Source organism: Hirundo rustica, chromosome 7 (assembly GCF_015227805.2).
Source record: "Hirundo rustica isolate bHirRus1 chromosome 7, bHirRus1.pri.v3, whole genome shotgun sequence".
NCBI classification, from domain to species: Eukaryota; Metazoa; Chordata; class Aves; order Passeriformes; family Hirundinidae; genus Hirundo; species Hirundo rustica.
The window spans coordinates 20,011,679-20,031,882 of record NC_053456.1 but is presented as its reverse complement, the minus strand read 5'-3'; the positions used below and the strand labels follow the sequence as shown (position 1 = coordinate 20,031,882).

The 20,204-nt window shown below is 36.5% G+C and overlaps 1 protein-coding gene across 2 annotated transcripts; it reads right to left on the bottom strand.

The window, feature by feature from the left end:
• Positions 1-860: 860 nt before the first annotated feature.
• Positions 861-20,108, bottom strand: DCAF17 (DDB1 and CUL4 associated factor 17). 2 transcript variants are annotated; one of them, XM_040069870.1, is made up of 14 exons: positions 19,725-20,108; positions 18,373-18,476; positions 16,421-16,511; positions 15,359-15,501; positions 14,472-14,550; positions 13,858-13,947; positions 11,647-11,754; positions 11,052-11,157; positions 7,509-7,651; positions 6,012-6,121; positions 5,535-5,622; positions 3,892-3,987; positions 2,388-2,543; positions 861-1,622 (listed from the first exon to the last, which is right to left on the bottom strand). In XM_040069870.1, the coding sequence occupies exons 1-14, from the start codon at positions 19,731-19,733 to the stop codon at positions 1,497-1,499; spliced, it is 1,449 nt and encodes a 482-aa protein (XP_039925804.1). In that variant the 5' UTR covers positions 19,734-20,108; the 3' UTR covers positions 861-1,496. The 2 variants fall into 2 exon arrangements, with proteins under 2 accessions (XP_039925804.1, XP_039925805.1); XM_040069871.1 differs by having other exon boundaries at positions 3,904-3,987.
• Positions 20,109-20,204: the final 96 nt, after the last annotated feature.

Here is a 20,204-nt window from a genome sequence, read left to right as displayed (position 1 = left end):
CAAACAGCAATGAGCATAAAATTTAAGTATCTGCTTAAAAGTTGGGTCTTCTGTCCTAAGAGCACAGCTTCATATTAGTTTTCCCCTTCATCTATTACTTACATAGTTATAAAATAGCAGTAACAGGAGTTCTTTCCTGGACCCAAAGTGAAAACTTATGGAAGTTAGGGTGGAAGTTCCGTATTGCTGCTGCCCTTTATTTCTGCTGTTGTTTCATTATCTTTTTAAATGTCCTTTTTGTGTTGTTTTTTTTCTTTCTACAATTGTAATTCACTTTTGCTTTTGCATTAGATTTTCTTTAAAAACTCACAATAGAATTTTTTAATTGTTTTTCTAGAACTCTTCTCTATTGCATCATCTAGAATGATCCAAGTTATTGAGTAAAGCCTGGAGAGTTACCGTGCTTATTATGACAGTGATGTTAGCGAGTTCTGTTTTGATAAGCTATGCTCCTGAGCCCATCTTTGGCTTGCATTTGGAAAAACTTTATCACCATGAAGTCTACAGCCCATGTTTTGTTGTTGTGGGTGTTTTTTAATTTAAAATGAAAGCTTTCAAAAGCTCTGCAGATTCTGGATCTAGCACATAGAACTCCAGTGTATCAGATAGGCTGCACACAGTAATAAGGGTGAATAGCTGGGAGCTTTGGATCAGACTGAATAACTCCTGACCCTGAACAGGTTCAGGCATAGAATTGCTGCAGATAGAGATAAATAAATATATCTATATGTAAAAACATATAAAATGTATTCTACTGCCTTTTAAATATATATGATTTATTAATCTTTCTCTTTAAACCGAAACATACACAACCAGAAAATCTGAGTGATTTTATTTCTCACACAAAACCAAGAGAAGGATTTTGTCTAAGCGTTTAATGGTAACACTACAACTTTCATACTACATACAAAATTCATCCTAGATAGTTTTACATACTTTGATTAATTAGCAGTTTGTGTTAGAGTTGCATAGGTAAAACTATATAAGTCAGATCACAGCAGATGGCAGATAGTAAATCCATGTCTTTCTCCTTGATGTCCAGTATTTCAATCCTATTGCTGAAGAGAAGCAATAAATGCTGCATCTAGCATTAATGATGAACTGGCGAATACATGAAAAGCCATGGTGAACTACAGGCAAGCATACAGTGACACAAAGAAAAAAAGAAACAAGACCTTATGTAGTAATAGTACAAAATCTTAAGATTAAATCCAGCCAGAAAAACGGTAGTTGACTACTATGTATGGAGTCCTTAAATAGCATCCAAAAGTCTCTGTAGCTGGTGTTTATGGCTTAGATATATACAAAAGTTCGTCCTACTTGTTTTACAAAACATTTTCTGTTTGTTTTTTTTTTTCATACATTAAGAATCATCATCTTTTGCGGTATCCTTCAATAGCATCCAAAAGTCTCTGTAGCTGGTGCTTATGGCTTAAATATATACAAAAGTTCTTCCTCCTTTTTTTACTAAGCACTTCCTGGGTTTTTCTGTAGCATTAAGAATCATCATCTCTTGCAGTATCACATACCATTTGGTAAACGTAACAACTGAATCTCCTGTTAGGCTTCTGTTCTATATGTAATACGAGGTCTTTGTCAAAGTAAACTTCATGACTGTAAGTCTGAAATTAGAAAAAAAACAGTTCAGATTGCAGTCTCTTTTTCCATAACTTGCTAATATCTGTATCATTTTCCATGAGGAACAAAAAATATTTAACAGTGGTGAACTCCAGGATCAAGCAGAAATTTTGCATGGATATGCAGAGATTACACTTCCAGATAAAGGACAGAATTTGAAAACTTTGAGAGGTTTCTCACATCCCTATTTTAGGAATCTAAGTTCAGATCATCTGATTTAAAGAACACAATTTGCTTATGCAGTCAATGATAAAAGAGGTGGAACAGTGCTGAAAATTTCAGACCATTTTAGCTGAATGTCCACCTAAATTTGGACTGTATGAACAGCCCATTCCATCTTCCCAAATATATATACAGTGAGGGCCATGCTTCATTTTATGCATGAGTACTTCAAGTTAAACTAGGGAAGACTATTTCCAAGTTGTAAAATTAGTCTGGCTTAACTAGCCAGGGAGTATTTAAGCTGATAAATACTTCAGAAATACATTAAGGACAACATTTACCCTAATCAAAAAACCCCAAACAAATCAACCAACAACAACAAAATCACAATTTCAAATCATGGAGATTTTCAGGTAAATTAACTACTGTGTGATGGAGTACTTATAATTTTAGAGTTGTAATTATTTTATGCAAATTTCAGCCCTTTGCAACACTACTTATATATCTGCTTGGAATCTGAACAAAAGTGGTACATAAATGAGTATGGGGAAGAGACAGTGGGAACAAAAGACGAGAATTTTCCTCACCACATCCCAGGACTCCTTTAATGGAATACTCTTAAGCAGATTCCCATGTTCATTGCAATGAAAGTCAAGGTGAGCTCTTCCATCAGCTCCTATCTGAGTAACTGCCACAGTGGATAATAAATCCAATTCATCTTCATAGTCCACAATTTTGAATGTCTTAGGAAAAAACAAAACCTCAAGTTTACAAATCAAACAAAGTCACATTTCTCTACCTAAATTGCATAGCTCTTTTTTCCTCGTGTGAAAGCAGAATTGGGCAGATTCTAGTTCTTAAGTCTTCTTATCCGAAAGAAAACTTTGGGAGCTGGATATCCAAAAGGCATTTTTCCAACACGAGTTGTCAGAGTATTTTAGCAAAATTCCTTAAGCAGGACAAGAGGAAGTGATGTTCTGGAAAATCCTAATGTGCAAGTACATGTATTTTACTTGTAGCATACAGAAAGTAGAAAATAAGTACTTCTAAAATGGCCAAAGAAGTGTTTTGAAGCAGAGATGTTAAGAGACAGCGTAGCTTTAAACCATCACTGATTTTGGGGGAATGGGTACATTAGAGTAATACCATGAATATCTGTATATTCTGTTCAGTTCTCTCTCTTGCTCCGCAGCTTATATGTCAGCGAGGAACTGACACCAAAATGTGAGGATTGTGAACTAGCTTCATTTCCTTTATCTCACTGTGCCATAGTCTTCAAGTTCAAGCCAGTCTTTTTCTTCCATAATATAAAAACATTTACTGGAATCACAAGTAAAATGTAACAGCAGGGAAAAAAATAGTGTTCAATTATTTTTATTATGGTTAAAAGAAAAGGTGAATAGAAATAAACTGCGGAGCCTTAAGGGTTATACTGGACTGTGCTGTATTTTTACCATAGTAAAATCTATTTCCTCAGAATAAAGAATAGGAATGACTGCCAGAAACTGATGAATTTTACCTGTTGTGCTTATTTCAATTACAGATCCAGCTCTAAAAAATATTTTTCATAACCGTTTAAGACTCAAGTGGTGTTTTCATTCTCAAAAAGTAGTTACTTAAAGGAGAAGTGTTAAGTACCTTATTCTACAATACAATCAAAGTAACTGGGAGAGAAAAATAAAGCTCAGAGACAAGACAAAAAAGACAAGAGGATTCTAAAGCAGAGGAAAATAAAAAGTTTCTTTCATTTCATAAAATGCTCTCTAAGAAATGTTCAAAGTAGATATTTAAATGGAGAAAAGAGTAAGGGTGTGTCACATTAGCATATCTTTTCTGAGCCACTGAAGCCACATGGCATTATGGTATTGTGGGGCATAAGGTCAGTTCTTGAATGAAAGAAAAAATACAAAGCTCAAATGTCAACTAAGGAGAAAAGATGATAAATGGCATGTGAAGCAATTGCAAGAAGACAAAGAGAAGAGGAATAAAGAACTCAAGGATATACACAACTAATGGTTACACCCACTGCATGTAAAACAAGAAGGGCTTCTGGCTAGCTAAACACTAAAATAATCCAAGGAGTGCTCTTACTGCATCAGTTACCTCTTGTTCCGGGTCATCATCCAGCAAGGTGAAACGCTTTTTCACCACTCGACCAGAAGCTGTTACAGTAACATTGTTGTTCACCTTTGAAGAAACATAAAAAAATGTCTCTAGACTTCAGAGCAATTTAGTTTCTATCAATTTGACAATATATCTGTTTCATATATTTTGCTTTCTGACTTTGTTTTACTCATGAGCTATGCATAGCCCTGGTGTTGTTGTTTTATGAGTTCATTAAATTGGTGACTTTAGTTGAGATATTATCGCTGTTTACTCATATTCAGAGGTGTCCCACAGAGGTGGCAAAGGTTCTCAGCTACCGTAATTTTTTGAACAGAAGTGACTAGAACCAAGGTGCTGGAATAAGAATTAAGACTGCTAAATAACCACCATTTTTTCCCCCTAAACTTTTACTTCCAGAAGATGGGAAAAGTAGCATCTTAAACCACCATGGCTTCTTCCACTGGGCTTCATAAACACCAGAAATACTAAAAAATAGGTTATCAGTATTTAATAGAAGTCAAAAGGAATAAGCACAACACAGGCAAGATTAGAACTCATTTCTTTCTTCTTACTGTAACAGAAGTTATGTACACAACTCTCAGAAAGCAGTATGGCAAGTTATTAGATAACCTGGCATTTAGTTTCTTAATTCAATGCAAGTTTTGTTCTTGAATTTGTGTAGATTTTTAATACATAAACCCTTTTTCCTGCAAAAGTATAAAAATTAACATCACAGGTTAGTAGATATTTTACAGTATTGAAACTATAAAACCTTACTTTTAGCTAAGACATAACCTTGTCTGCTGAATCAAAATGACAGTTACAGGCACTACCCAGAATTTTTTTCACATGTGCTCTTTAACCTTTTTGACATTAGATTGTCTTTGTGATTCTGTATCATAGAAGAATTCATGAAAAAGTCAAGGCGATTTAAGAGCTCAGTTCTACCAGTAGTTTTAAATCATCCTCTCACACTTGATTCCACCTTTCGGCACTCTTCTGTTCCACTGATGACTCAGAACTGTTCTGCTCCAGCTCAGCAAAACAAACAAGCAGAAAGTACTCACCTTTTCTGCCAGGTTATTTTGTTATTTTAATGCACTGATTTGGCTCACCAAAGGTCAGATGAATGCCAAACTTGTCACAAGAGAGTGACAGGTGTGCATGGCCAGCAAAAGGAATGGATTTTTGGAAGCAACGTAGTGTCTCTGTTGTCTTATGAAGAACTACCCCTAAGTTATGAGAGACTTGAAACATTCCTAGCATTTGTATGATCAACTTACCTGAGCACCAGAGATGCACACAATTATCACTTGGTGGCACCTTCATTTTAAGGAAATCTGTCACCATCTTCTAATTATGTTTTATATCCATGATACATGGTTACACTGCACACCTTAAAGAATTCTGAAAGCTAAAGAAAAGACTGGAGGTTTCAGAAATCTATCCTGAAAGTGTTACTCTTTTCAAAATTCTTTTCATACTGCTTAAAGTCCAATGAAGACAGAGAATGTCTTTCAATAAACCTTGGGTAAAGCCCATAAAACACAGTACTTACTCAAATACGCAACCTCCTTGTTTATAGTCACACAAAAATCACACATTGTAATCTCAGACACTAAACTCACACAGTTTTCTCTGTTGGCTACAATCGTAAAATCTTCTGCAATCTCCATTTGATCCGCATGATTTTTAACTTCCTTAAGCTTTAAGACTCTACAAAAGAAACAAATTACAAGGTAAGTCATGTATTCTAGTCTGCTTACTACAATATTTCTATATAATTATTTTAATCTAGTACATTAAAACATTTTAAATAAATAAAATGGAAATTAATTATTTTTGTAATTTATGTTTATCAGTGAAATTTTGACACAGTGGTCCTTGAGTATTTTTCATACCAAAATCTATACTGTGGCCTCTAGTGCCCACATTTATCACACAGAAATCTGCAGATGTTTCTAGAAGAACTTTTGATTCTGACAAATTAATAGATTTTATGATTTCTATAGTCTGATGAATGTTTGGGCCTACAAATTGTCAGACTACTGAATTTATGCAACTTCTCTAATGAATAAAAGTTCTGAGTAAAAAAAGTCTCATACTTTATCAAATTTGGTCCCACGTGGATTATTCTACCTGACATATCTGGGTGGAAATATATCCAGTCAGGTTCAAGTGAACAGCATTTCATATCCTGTATGCCATTTTTTGCCTGAAGAAGAAAAGGAAAGCTTAGAATATTAGTAGTTTGAAAGTCTCACATATCTAATTAAAGAGGAAATACTGAGCTCCTCACTATATACCTCTGGAGGTTTTAAAGTATTGCTCCTAAACATGACCAGAAAGGATGGCAGTGGAACAATAATAAAAACAACAACAACAATAATAAAAAGTCTCAGTTCTAACTCTCAAGATATTCAGTGGAGCAGTTTTGAGATTTTTAATATGCAATAAGCAATAACCTTGTAGCTTAGCTATATAGTGTCATATCACTCCCGAAGCTAAGCAGAATGAAGATTTAACCTACAGTGTGCAAACACTTCAACAATTCCAGCTATTTGAGTATCCAAAACATGCAACAAAAATTAGCACAGAGTTTGACTTTAGCTTCAAACCTCAGGCTTAGCCCCTTTTGTGCAAATTATGTGTGGAGCATGTAAGCCTGGAATACCTTGTGATTTCAGCAATCAGATGCAAGCCAGTCAAAATCTCAGGATTTTGGCAGTAGCTTTTTGTTGTTAAATTTAGCTGACATCAATCATTCAAATTGTCAAATATATGAACCCACATAGAAAAAAAAAACAGATGAGAAAGGATTCTGCAAGTCCACTTGAATCAAAATTAATCTTCAGCTATAACTGTGAAACATCAGTTTTGAAAATGAGACTGGAGGGAAATAACTGATCAGGCAAGCAAAAGAGATAAGGACATTTACAGATGAGACTTATTTAGTCAAGAAACTCTGAACAGGCCCAGAAATTGTTGAAATTCAGAATTATCTTCAGGTCAAATCCAGATTCAAAATAAAATCTGAGATGGAGAGCTCACACAAAATAGTATTCATATGATGAATAGTACATGAAAAAAAAAAAAAAGTAGGAACAGATTAAACTAACTAATAAAACCTTTCTAGAGACAAAAGGGGATTAAACTGAGCAATCAAATCTTTTTAGGGATTTAGGGAGAGAGATGAGGTACAAGTTAAAGATAAACTACAAACATTAAGGACATTTACTCTGCAATATCTTAAATTTAAAATAATTCTATAGTCAGCATTTAGTAGGCTGACTAGTCAGAAGTGCATTAGGATGTTACCATGCAAGGGAACAGGTAATGACACTTGACTTTCAAGTCATGAATACAGAACTATGTAGCTCTGACAGCACTACTGCTGTACTGGAATGAAGGAAATACGAGAAGCAGTACCGACTCAGAAGTATTTTACACATGACTCCATGGGATAGCTAATTTGATACTGGGGTGAGCCCTGTTAAAGCACTACTCTGGTAAACAATGGTATTATAACCTACTCAGAATAAGAGAGGAAGACAAACATAATACATATTCATTTCAGAGAAGCTGCTTTCTGAATATATTACCAAAGTATTGTCTTTCAGAGAACAAATATGGAAGACTCCTTTATGTTTTTTCTTGTTAGGTGTGATGATATAATGCCAAGGGTAACCTCCAATTTGAAATGCATTCTCCAGAGAAGATGCTTCAAATAGCAAAGGTGGGGTATCTGTAAATATTGGGTAACGTTAACACCATTAGTAGCAGAACAATCATAATTCCATTGATCCTTACAATTCTACTATAAAGCTACTAATTCTTCAGAACTTCTGGAGATTGGTGGAAACACATTGGCTATGAACTCTTTTCCAGCACCAGCTATGCTACCTCACCCAGCATCCACAACTGCACATCTGCAGTTCCCTCTGGAGGGTCACTGCCTTCTCAGATCTTGGTGCCGAATACTCTTCTAGTACCTTTAATTTATGAGCAAAGACACAGCAAGAAATTAAAATTATTCCAGCTCATCTGATTGAGAAAGGATGCACACATGAACAGATCAAAGACCATATCGAAAAGATCACTATTCTCTTGGGAAAAACAGTGATAAAAAACTGGAAACAGCAGGCAGCAACCTCCAATAACAGAATCCAATGCAGGAAGATAGAATATTCAGATTCTGCTTTCTCCTTTTATGTAATACAACAAAATAGTGTGGACCACAATGGATGCAATCTGTAGCTGAGTTCATAAAAATCAATCAAAATACAGAATTTTTTGCAATTAAGGGCAAAAGATATCTAATTTTCCTTTCAGTTCAGTTGGGATAAATTAATGAGATGTACTAGGCCATTAGTACAAGTCTTCTGTTTACTAAATGAGAGGCATCTTTGAATGAAATGGACTGCACAGAACTTTACAACTTCTGCCAAGTAGTTAAATTAAAGCAATTTCTACAGCTGCTATAACTGGATCAATTTTAAACTGAAAATCAGCTCTTTCTAACAGTACAGAGAAAAGCTGGGAAAAAAACCTGACAAAATGTGGAGAAAATCTGCAATTACAAGGGGAATCTAAACAGGCAGAATATAAAAACCCAAACTGAGTTAGTGCAAGGAGAACAAGGCTTGTATCTGGAATTTGAGTCCCAAAGGTCTTATCCAACTTTTGCCTTGTTCTTATCATGCTTTGTCTAGATAACTGTCCTAATGCCAATAGTGCTGTCACATGATATCAGATATTACATTTATGGAGTGCTTCTCTCCTCTTTCTTTGTTCATGTTTCCATCAATTTAGCAATTTAGATTAAATGGAATTAGTTCACTGTCAATGGAAATGAAGTATTTCCTAAGCTGGGAAGTGGCTGTGTCCCATTTGCCTTTTGGAGTGACACATAGGAAATGGGAGATTCTGTGCAAGAGATAACAAAGTATAGGTTATAAAAAACTCGTGCACCTGCTGGAAATGTAGAGAATGTTGAAGATGGAAACATAAGCAAAGGGCCTACTGATACTAAAATCCATCAGAAAATGAAAAATTACTTAAGAAACGTTGTGACATTTTACCCAAACAACATTTAAATAAAGCTTATATAGCAAGGTGCCTCAAAAATTCCAGTAGATGGACTAAATGATACAATTAAATGTATCTCAATAGCATATCAATACTGAGTTGCTTATAAAACATGCCTTTCAAGTTCATTTAGCAAAGATTTGCAAGATAGTAGCCACCTAAGCCACAGCGATAATGTGATTCTGCTGCCTCAACTGTCTTTCCTGTTGTATGTCACTTGCTCTTGTTGCTTAACACCTCCTGTTTTATTGTTTGCAAGTCCTTTCCTAAGTCTTGCCAGTTTTCAATCTCCAGTTGAGCTTCTTTGTTCACTTACTTTAAACTCTGCAAACTTATCTAAACAAAGTTGTTCCTGGTAGCACTAATAAGTATTTGTTCTAAATGCGAATAAAACCAAAGAAACAACAAGAAAAGGTTTCTACGAAGTATCCTTCTCCTTGCTTTTTTTTCTGAAATGACTGTGTCAGCTAACAAGTTCTGGGCCATTCAGAAAATCACACACTGTGACCAAAATCAATTCCTCACCAGTTAAGAGCAGTAGCATAGTACATCTTAGCCTGTAAGTTTTGATCTCTATACACTTCCTTTTGGGTACCTCACACCAAAAAACCAGTATTGTAATAATGCCCATCCCTTCAGGCAATTTCTGTAGGGAGGCTAGGATTTAAGTAAGAAGGAAAACTACACACAGTTAAATTATAGTCAATACCAGCCTGCACCCTGAACCTGTTAAGATCTTGCTCACTGAAGCATTTGCCTATCTCATTCTTGAACAAAAACAGGAATGCAACTATTTGCAAAAAGAATGCATGGAAAATGTATGTCATGGGTTGAAAACTTCCCAACAACAAATTCCTGTATATGATTAAAGATAAAAAAGGTTTTCTCCAGGACACTGGTTTTAAATCTCAAAACTAAAAACTACAATGATCTATAAGCCATGAGATCAAATCTTCCTATTAAAGTTCCCACAGCAGGTTTTCCACAGGCCCCAAACATTAAATGGTGGTTTCACAGACTGAGACAGGGAGAAAAATGGGGGAAGATTTCTCTTTGCAAAAACTGAGAAACCAAGTATAGCAGCCTATTGCTTTGTTTGGATAAAACATTTCATTATAACTTTACTAGGTAAGACTGCATCTTTTATCTTTGTGTACTCCCTTATTTTTATATAAATCTGATTAAATTGTCTCATTATCTGACACTCTGAAAAAAACAACAAGGCGCTTTTTTTATGTGGACAATTACCTGAAAAAAACCCCCACATTTAATACAGAAACATTCCTAAATAAATAAATAAATAAATGCATTATTTGATATTTGTGAAACCGACCTTTTAATTTTTTTTAGACGCCTCAAGTGTAAAATTGTGAGAATATATTTTTAAAGCAAGAAAGGAAATTTCAAAAGAAGTCTCAGGTTTTGATCATTCATTAAGATTCTTAGCACCAAATTCTAAACTCAAGTGCACTAACAGAAGCCATTGTTGGCTTTTAGAGAAAGAAGTCATTACATAATGCAGAACACATATAAGTTAATGATTTGAGGCATTAGAACTGTTCTTAATAATTTGTTCTCGTCTCAGGAATTCATTTTACTGAAACTGGAACATTTCTGACAACCTAAAGTATCAAAAATGCAAGTCAGACAAACTGTATTCAGTCTCTTTGAATTTCCTCTGCAAGTCCGAGTAAATGTTCTCACATCTTTTGCTTACGTACCATATACTGTTTCTGGGTGCTACTAACAGCTATCCTAGTCCTTCCTCTTTCTCAAGAGCAATTACATCTCAGAAATAAAATAAGGGCTTTCCACTTTATGCATTGACTATAATGTTTTTCAGATACCTTAGCTGCTCTAATAGTTTTCTTGGTGTGTCCTATATAATTATTACTGTAATTAGAAGTAAAGCAAAGTGCATTTTCCTATAATGTGAATCCAAAAATACAGCTACAGCACAATATGAGCACAGTAATCTTAATTTTTTTCTTAGTGTGAAATAAGCCACAATCAATCCATACAAGCCACAGTCAAGCCAATATAAAGATCATAATTACCTGTTATTTTAATGTTACATGGAAGACCAAATGGATACTTTCCTACAACTCCCACCTGACCATTCCAGTTGAATTCTTGTCCCAAATCAAATGGCTGCTCCATGAACTAAAATAACACAGAACAATTTAGCTTTACAGATGCACATTAACTTGCTTTTTACTCTCTATTACTGCTGCGTTATCTTGTTAGATACTTCTGGAGGTGTTATTTTTGAATTAATGTTTGATTTTTGATTGGAAGGATATAAATTCACAAGTCTAACTGCAGTTCTGTTTGAGATCAAACTTCCCCATGCCCACCAGTTTCTGGCCTTAGCAATCATCTATAACTACAGAATAGGTGTGTAGAGAGAAGCACATGTGGTGTAACATTTACATAACTCCCCACAGGTGCCTGTCTGACCCTTTATCTCTTATGTTTTGCCACATGTAACTGTTGTAATTTTTCTGATTGTGTATCCATTTGTATCTTCTGACAGTAAACAGATCTAGGCAGGAACCTACATTCCCCATGTACTTATGTAGAGTACCTGAATATTTATGACTTGTTATCCAGAAATAGCATGGACTGTGTGAAAACTCTTTATTTCATTACCTGTTCCAAAATTGCCTTGAAGTTATAGAGTCTGACCAGACCCATGCTATACATTACAATCAGGATTCCATTAGAAACAGCAACATCTGTCACACTATTACCAAAAATCTGGAATAAAATGAAACAAAAATATTCTATTAGAGAAGAAATAATTGGGAGAAAACACAAATAACTGATATTATGTCCTCGATTTTGCAATCACTTTTTTTTAATTATTCTGACCAAACTCTATGATCAGTGTTTAAGTTCAAGTTTTCTGTAACTCGTCTATTCTGCTGAGTTTCTTTAATCCATTGTATTGCAGTAACACCTAAGGTTACATTAGTCATATGCTGCAAGCAGATTAATGCTCTAATCAATTCTCAGTATATCTTCATATCATGGTACCCAGTTATTAGCATACATGAATAGATTAAATTATTCAGCATCTCACAGAAACGTTAGCAAAACCAGCAACTAGATCTAAAAGTCTTGATTTCAGATCGTCTGTTCTTTCTTCATCCCCAGGGTAAAACACTAGTCTAATCACAACTCTATGACTGCATACAGCTGTACTAAAACTACATTATTCAGCTGTCACAGACTACAGGGTTCTCTCTGAATCCAAATTAGACATATACATGAGAAGCTGACTTATCTTTTTTAATAATTATGCAATATTCATTTGTGCCACTGCTTAACACATCACTGAGCAAACACCACGAACTAATTCTTAATATTAATACCAACATGTGAAGTTGATAGATTTTTTAATAGATATGCTTGAAAATGTAGTTTTCTTTAATCTGACTATGTGAAAAAGCAATTAAACCAGTTAAAACAGGCTTAAAACCAAAAAACTAAAGAAACCCAGCAACTGTAAGACACCTACATCTTAACACTACCAGTGATTTTGTGACCTGTTTGGTTCTTAAAGATATATTCCGAATATATACTCCCAAGACTTTGCCTTTTATTTAGTTTTATGGCTCTTTCTCAATACATTTGTTAGCTTAGGTCTCAGTCTTTCAGACACAAACTCTAATAATCTTCCTATCCTAAAGTCTGTCCTTGAGACCTCAGCCACTCTGAACTCAGAATGTATTGTGGAATACCATGGTATACCATCGGAGTAAAGCTGAGACATGAGGTGCATTCTGCAGCCTTTAGCAGTGACACTAACCCCAGCTCTAACCTAACAGCTCCATTCCACTGATCTGTGTCAGGTCTGGCACTGCCTTCACTGCCTGCGTCTCCTGCTGGGTGTATTCCCACATCCCAAATGCTGCCCCTTCAGTTACAGTTTTAAGAATTTCTCTGATGAGTACTTGGTACAGACCCAGCTGAAGAAGTGCTCTTTCACATGTTGTGCCTACTATGACACAATGAATCTGGCATGCCTTTCCTAATCAGATTGAGAATACCTTTGATACTGGTACTCTTTTTTCCAGTCCTAAATACTAATTTTAAACAGAGCAATACACAGTACCCCCAAGCTTTCACGGGCTCAAATGAAAAAGTTTAACCCCCTGCCTTCACTTGCCAGACCCAATTCAATTACAGTCTCAACCAAGCACCAGCTAAAACTCCAGTTTATGGCTCTGGACCCTAAAAGACACCGTACCTCACAGAACCTAAAAGACAATTTGCATGTTTGTACTGTTTCATATGCAAGTTGTATCCAGAGCTTTCTTGACTTAAAATAGAACAGTAAAAAAAATTACAATCTGGCTCAAAGTTTCTGCCTAAGTATATACACTTACTTATAGGTTGGTGGTTCTTGACTGATAAAGCAAGATGTATTACTCTGGTCATTCAGTAACAGTGATTATAAAAGTGTGATACATTTGTAACTCCATATAGAATTCATAGACCATTAGTAGGACTGGGTTAGAAGCACATCTGTCTTTCTTTATGGAGGTGAAAATAAGTGTACAAACACTTTAGGGTTCCCTAATTCTTATGATTGCTCTAAGAAAAGGATGAAGTCCTGCTGCACGTCAGAGAGTAACCCAGTAACAGAATCCATTTGTATCTTATCTTCTGGTCAATTAGAATGAAAAATATTTGCCTCAATGCCTCTGTTAGACACAAGAACACTGCTGCTAACTAATGTTTCAATTGCTTTTACAAGCTGTAAGTATGACTTCTGAAATTCTGAAATAAGTGCCTGAACTACAGTTCTCATGGAACTACACTACAGATTACATATTATTAAAGAAATTAACTCACCTTTTTGTTTATTTCCAGCATTCCAATGAATGAAAGAGGCAAAACTTGGAATACAGCAAGATAAAACAATACACTCTGTTGGATTCCTGCCTGGGAAGCAATAATACTGAATATAGTTATTAAAGGTAGGACATCTTTATCTTCTACCATAATAACCAAGTATAACGTCCCCATCTGTCAGAGATCAGACAACTACAGGAGCTGAACCGGGGAGCACCACAGACCTTTTGGCCCTGGTGCAGTGAAAGCCAAGGGAGAGATAAACTCAAAGCAAGAACAGGAGTGAAGACATCATGTCTGGTCACTCTGACCGCTTTGACAAAGGAAGATGCAACAAGGATTTGCTGACCAAAGAAGTGACAAAGGACATCACTAGCGTAGGAAGAACAGTCACAAGACTGTGTTTCTAAAGGGGACTGGGACAAAGGGGTCCAAGTGGAGAATTTTATACGAACATAGTGACCTATAAACACTGGCAAACGGTGTCATAAACTGGCTTGGCTTTGCTGGCATAAGCGGAGGCCAGCAAAGGTGGTCAGACAATCCTCACACCCATCTTTGGGCTTGTACATTTTTCACTGATGTTGTAAAAATGAGTTTTTCAACACACTTACCTGCCGTGCTGCTGCAGGGAGCTTATTCTGAGCTGACTTTACAATCATTACCTCTTGAGGAGTATCCCAGCTCAGATACCTATTTGTGACAAGAAACACCTGTCTTAATCACTTAAAAACCATTTATAAATATATTACTTCACATAAAATATAGTCAACTGTAACAAAGCAGATGCCTGTACCCAGGCAAGCTTCGGTATTTGATTTGCAAGAAGTGCTCAGGATGTTTGCAATAATGAAGAAATCCATGGAACTAGGAATTACTTATTTCATACAGGATTGTGAGAAAAATTTGGAAAGCATGAATATTCACTGTCTTAATTTTTCTCCTTCCCTTCATAATCACCACTTTCTTATCCTTCAGCCTAAAGAACTTTTTTTTTTCTGAAAACCAAATAAAAAGAAGCTGCTTACCAGAAGCAGTAGCTGCCCTGCTTTACAAGAGAAATATGGCTACCCTATGGAAAAGAACTTTGCAAATTAAGAACAGCTCAGACTTCAAACATATTGTTTGTATGTTTGATCAGGTTTGTTTTTCAGTTCTTAAAGTTGTTTTTTTTTCTGGTATGTTGCCATTGCAATACTAAAGACTGTAAACTTGTCAGAGAAAAGCAAATAGTAGGCTAGGGCTTGTGGAACTTGATACCAAACTTGACCCCATAATACTTAAGTAGATGAAATTCTTCTACAGGTAAGAGCGTGCAGGAACAGTACTCCAGGTAAAGTTCTAGATTAACAAGCCTGTTGTCAGCCATAGGGTGGTACTAAAATAACACGATTCCCCTTCTCCTCTATAGTACTGATCACTGTTCATTATATTCAGCTCTCCTTCTCCACTATACTGTTACTGACTGGTAATGATATAAAGCCTAGTTGTTGTTTAATACCTGAAGAATTTGCAACAGGAACCAGCAAGGTACACTTTTTCCAGTACTTCTCCACTATCAGCAGAGAGACGTAGAAGCCAGTTCTGCACTGTCAGGACTATCAGGGAAGCTTTATAATCAGATGGACTCGGTAGCATTTCCCCCTACATAAAAAAAAGGCTGTTAGAAAGAAGTTTGTATCAGGAAGAAACAAAACATTTTGACACAGCCAGAAGAACATGAAAGTAAATACACATTCCTCAAAAAGTGAAGGAGGAAAGCTGCCTGCTAATTAGATCAGTATCTTTAAGCTCATGTCTATGCCAAATAATTACCCATGACATAAATAATCTGCTGTCACACTTTTTACAAGACAGTTACATTTTCTAGAAAAGGCGCCCTTTAAAAAATCCTTGTCTTGCAAAAATTAACTGCTTATTGATCTAATTGATACCAATCTTGAAGAGAAAACTGTGTAAGTATTTCAAAATAAAACAGTCAGTGGCAACTCAACAGTAACTGCTACAAATGGTATTTACACTGCTTTAGTTTTAGGCACTCGAAGGATAGGGCTAATATTACTAAGCTCTGTGGACACTGGATGAAGGAGAGAAATTATGTAACTATCAGGTAGAAAGAGTAGAACAGTTTTTGGGAAGGGTCACTTCAATGGGCCTCCAGCGTATCTGCTTTTTGGTTTTTTAAATGTCAACAGATCTGAGGAAAACTAAAGCATCCAGCTACTGTCCTTGCCATTTAAAAAATAAAGAAAAACGTAAGTAGAATTTATTTTGTAAGGAATTAAGGATTAGTTGCATAAGAATAAAAGTGCTGGTTTTAAAATCTTCCATGAAAGCTTACACAAAAAGCATTTGAAGGCACTGTTGAGAAATTCAGAAAAGTATACCTCTAAATGTTCAGTTAATATAAATAAGGCATATGTTGCAAACCTTTAATGACCTAACTCCATAAAAACATTGAGAAAATAGTTTGGAAGGAAAAAGCACTCAATTTTAAATGTTTCATCAAAACATATTTATTTAGTATTTTGCAAAAAAATGCTCTAGTAAAAAGTAATCTTACCAGTGGGCATTCCAATAACAAAGCATCTTCTATTTTTTCAGACTTGGCACACTTTGACTTTTGATAAATTAGTCTTGGCTGTTGTGCAATGCTAGAGGAAAATAATTGCTAATCATTAATCTGTTTTATTGACGACTTTCTATCAACAAGTAATTTCATACAGTTTTATAAATCCTGCCTTCTCCTTAGGCAGGTCAGAAATCTAAACATCTTCTTACTTTGTAAATATATCTGATATTGCTCTCAAAATATGGCCTAATAAACATTAGTTAATATAATGTAGTATTTAAAAGCTAACCTCCTATAAATCTTTTGGTCTGGTTGCTTTTTTTTTTGTTTTTTTTGTTTTTAGTTTTAGGTTTACTTTTACTTTTGGGTTGCTGTTGTTTAAGTAATAAACTTAATAGTAACATTCTTGCTCTAGTGATATACATTAAGAAGAAAGCATATTTCAAAAACTAATGATAATCCTGGAACCTTCACCTTAAGTTCTTCCAATGCTGCCTTTCATAACAAAGGTGTGGTGTCATGTTCAGATATTTAAAAACCCCTCTGCTAATTAAAATTGATGCTGTTTGGGTTTTGCCTTTTTTCCTTTCATATATTCTGTTTTCTTCACACATATATTTGTAACTCTGTCACCTACTGTATTAGTAGCCAGTTTTCCCAGTGCTTTTCCATGGCCTTTCCCTAGGCAGAAATACAAACCAAATTCCAGAGCTCCAAGCCCCCGGTGGCTCAAGGCCCAGTGCTACCTTGGCTCTTCTTGGGAACCAAGGCCGAGAACAACTCTTCGAGAACATTCTCATGGACAAAGTACAACTAGTGCTGAAGCACCCCAAAAGGGGCTTGGCCTAGGGGGAAATTAGTGCTTTTAATCAATTATGCTAATTTCCTAAAACCAATAAATGTGTACTCATCCCTGTAGGGGTGGGCTTTTGTGGACATCTTTCATAGCTGCCTCCGAAGGCCTTCATTGAAGAACCCCTTTTATATTACCTCCTTACTAAAATTATCTTGAGTTTCATTTCCAGGTTAGGAAAAAGGCAGCAAAATAAAAGCTTTGTCCTGTGCAGAGTTTTGCCCTCTGGGAGAGGATGAGACAAAGAAAAACCCGAAAGATGTTAGACAGGTTAACCCAGTACTGAAAATATTCCGACAATGTAGGAATAAAGCAGATTTAGATCTCAGCTGTGGGTGATAGATAACTCTAATTAACTCTTCGTGGTTTACCTTGACAGAGTAGTTTGTCTTTTATGTATCATAGTACACTATCTATCTCAAAACTGCTCTGCCCACAGCTTCCTCAGCAATGCAGTTCTCCAGGTCCATGCTACCTCCCTCACAGCAGGGACAGGCAAGGACAAGGGCTGGTGACACAGATTTCCTGTCCTCTGCCCTACCATGTGCTGCCTCCTAACCTCTGTCTCTGCAACTGATCATGGAACAGGAGAATGTATTAGATCAGAGAACTGATCTACAAAATACATTTGCAAAAACTAGCACATACCAAAGGCTGTGCTTTTACATGAAGCATAATTTACTTATTTTATACAAAAGTTACATAGTACCAAGCTTATTACGTGGGCTGATTCTGTAACACACTCTTTAGCACAGTGCTAGTTGCCAGACTGCAAAGAACTACTGTTCATTTGGCTTTTTAGTGCAAGACTAGAAAATTGTGTTAATCTTCCATTCCCGCTCTGAAAGCTAAGGTCATACTGCACCAGAAAGATCAGGCTTTCTTTTACCAAAGTATAGGTGTCATATTAAAATACAACAGCATAGAAATGTAATTCAAAGATTGTAAACCAAAGATTTATCACCTGCTTTTGTTCCTAAGTAAACTCCATTTAATTCACAGCAGCTATTTGTATGAGTAAAGTTAGCAATATAACACAGAATCAGTCTCAAATCTGTAAGTCAGTACCTCATAATTGTAAATTTATTACCTGGTGATACAGCATTGGTAATTGTCCATGTAAATTCTTCCTCTTTCATATGCAATAGGAGATGCAGAATGAGTTGTCCAAACGTTCTTGAATTTAGTACTTTCCTGAAACACAAAAGTTTTAACAGTGATGGCTGTTTGTAACAAACTTTGCTTCTGAAAAATATTTGGCTCCTGCAACTTAGTAACTTACATTAATTAAAACTTTACTGCTTAATACACAAGAAAGAATCTTATTTGGTTTTTATAAATAAAATTAACAGACCTTTTATAAGAACATTTTGGGTTTTTTAAAGACCAAATTAAAATATTTTTAATCAGCTACTATGGACAGCAGGCATAAAGAATATTTTGTCATTAATTAGCCTGTATTAAAACTGGCAACTAAACTTCCATGGTGACTTTTTAAATCAAGGACTAAACTCCCCAGAGTACAAATATGCAAAGAGTTCTTTTATACGTAATTGATTTGATTTATTGAACACCTAATTCCATTGTGCTGGTGGTGTTTGCTGTGAAAGACAGAAAAATGTATTTAGTTATTTTCAATAAGCACCTGAAACTTTAATGAAATAAACTGCCCATGTTAAAGTTTCTTGCATGCATTTGAGATATCAGGAGCTCTAGACCATTAACAAAGGTTCCAGTCTTAGAAAAAAGAAGTGTAAGTCAGACGTACTTACTTTTGTTTCATGAAACCTTGCATGCCTATTGACCTAGTTACATAAGCAGACACTTCAGCTGGCTTCCAATAAATGGATTTTCAATATAAGGTAATTACCAATTCACTTCCACATTCTTTTCTAATGTTTTATACCAACTACTGTATGGAAGCAGTAATTGTTTTGACTAAAAGAAAAAAAAAAGTTCAGTTTGTAATTGGTTTAATTCCTTCTTTTTTTTTTTTTTTTCTGTAACATCAGTTTCACTGAGAACTGGGGTTATGTTTACCTGAAAATCTCTGCCAATTATCTTAGTAGCAAACTCCTTTCATATTTAACATGAAGCACTAAGAATTTAAGATCAGTATTAAGTATGAAGCCATCTTAAGGAAATAGGTGATATAAAAGCTCATAAAAGCTTATTTCTAACACAATTATTGGATATACAAGTTCCTCTGCAGTTTTTGCCCAGCACAATCCTCTCTACGTTTCTAGGTCTGAGCCTTGTGAAATAAATTTAACCATTACTAACTCTCTTTATCAAAACGGAACCTTTTTTTCTCCCCAGACTCGTTCTCCAGCGTGACCGGGGGCCTCTCGAACACCTGGGCTGAGGACTGCCACTCAGCCCCGTGGGCTGAAAGGCCGAACCCGGCAGGGCTGCAGCCAGCGCCGAAACGCAGCCTATTACCTGACACATGATCTTTCGGAGGAGTCCCAGGTTCTTCCTGTGGGCGACACCGGCATCTCTGGCATAGAAGCCGTGGGCCCTGCGGCTGAGGAGGCGGCAGACGTTGTGCACGCCGCACGCCCGGAGGGCGGCCCTGCTCCCGCCGGCGGCCGCCTGCGGGCATGTTCTCGGCCCGCGGGGCCGGGCCGCCTTTCTCCCCCGCTCCAGGCTCGCTCTCGGCAGGGCGCGCAGCCTTGCGGGGCCAGGCCCGCGCCGGGTTTATCCCAAACCCCCGCCCCGCCCGGCGAGAGGAGAAGCGAAGCGGGAAAAGGCCCGAACGGCCCCTCGCTCCTTCACTCCCGAGCGAGGCAAACCGAGGCCTCCCGACCGTGCTCCGCGCCTTCCCCCGCCGGCGCAGCGCCGGTTTCCGCAGACGCCAGGCGGGGACGGCCCTGCGCCGCCTCCCCGCGGCCCGCCGGGTACTGTAGTTTTTCGGGGAGC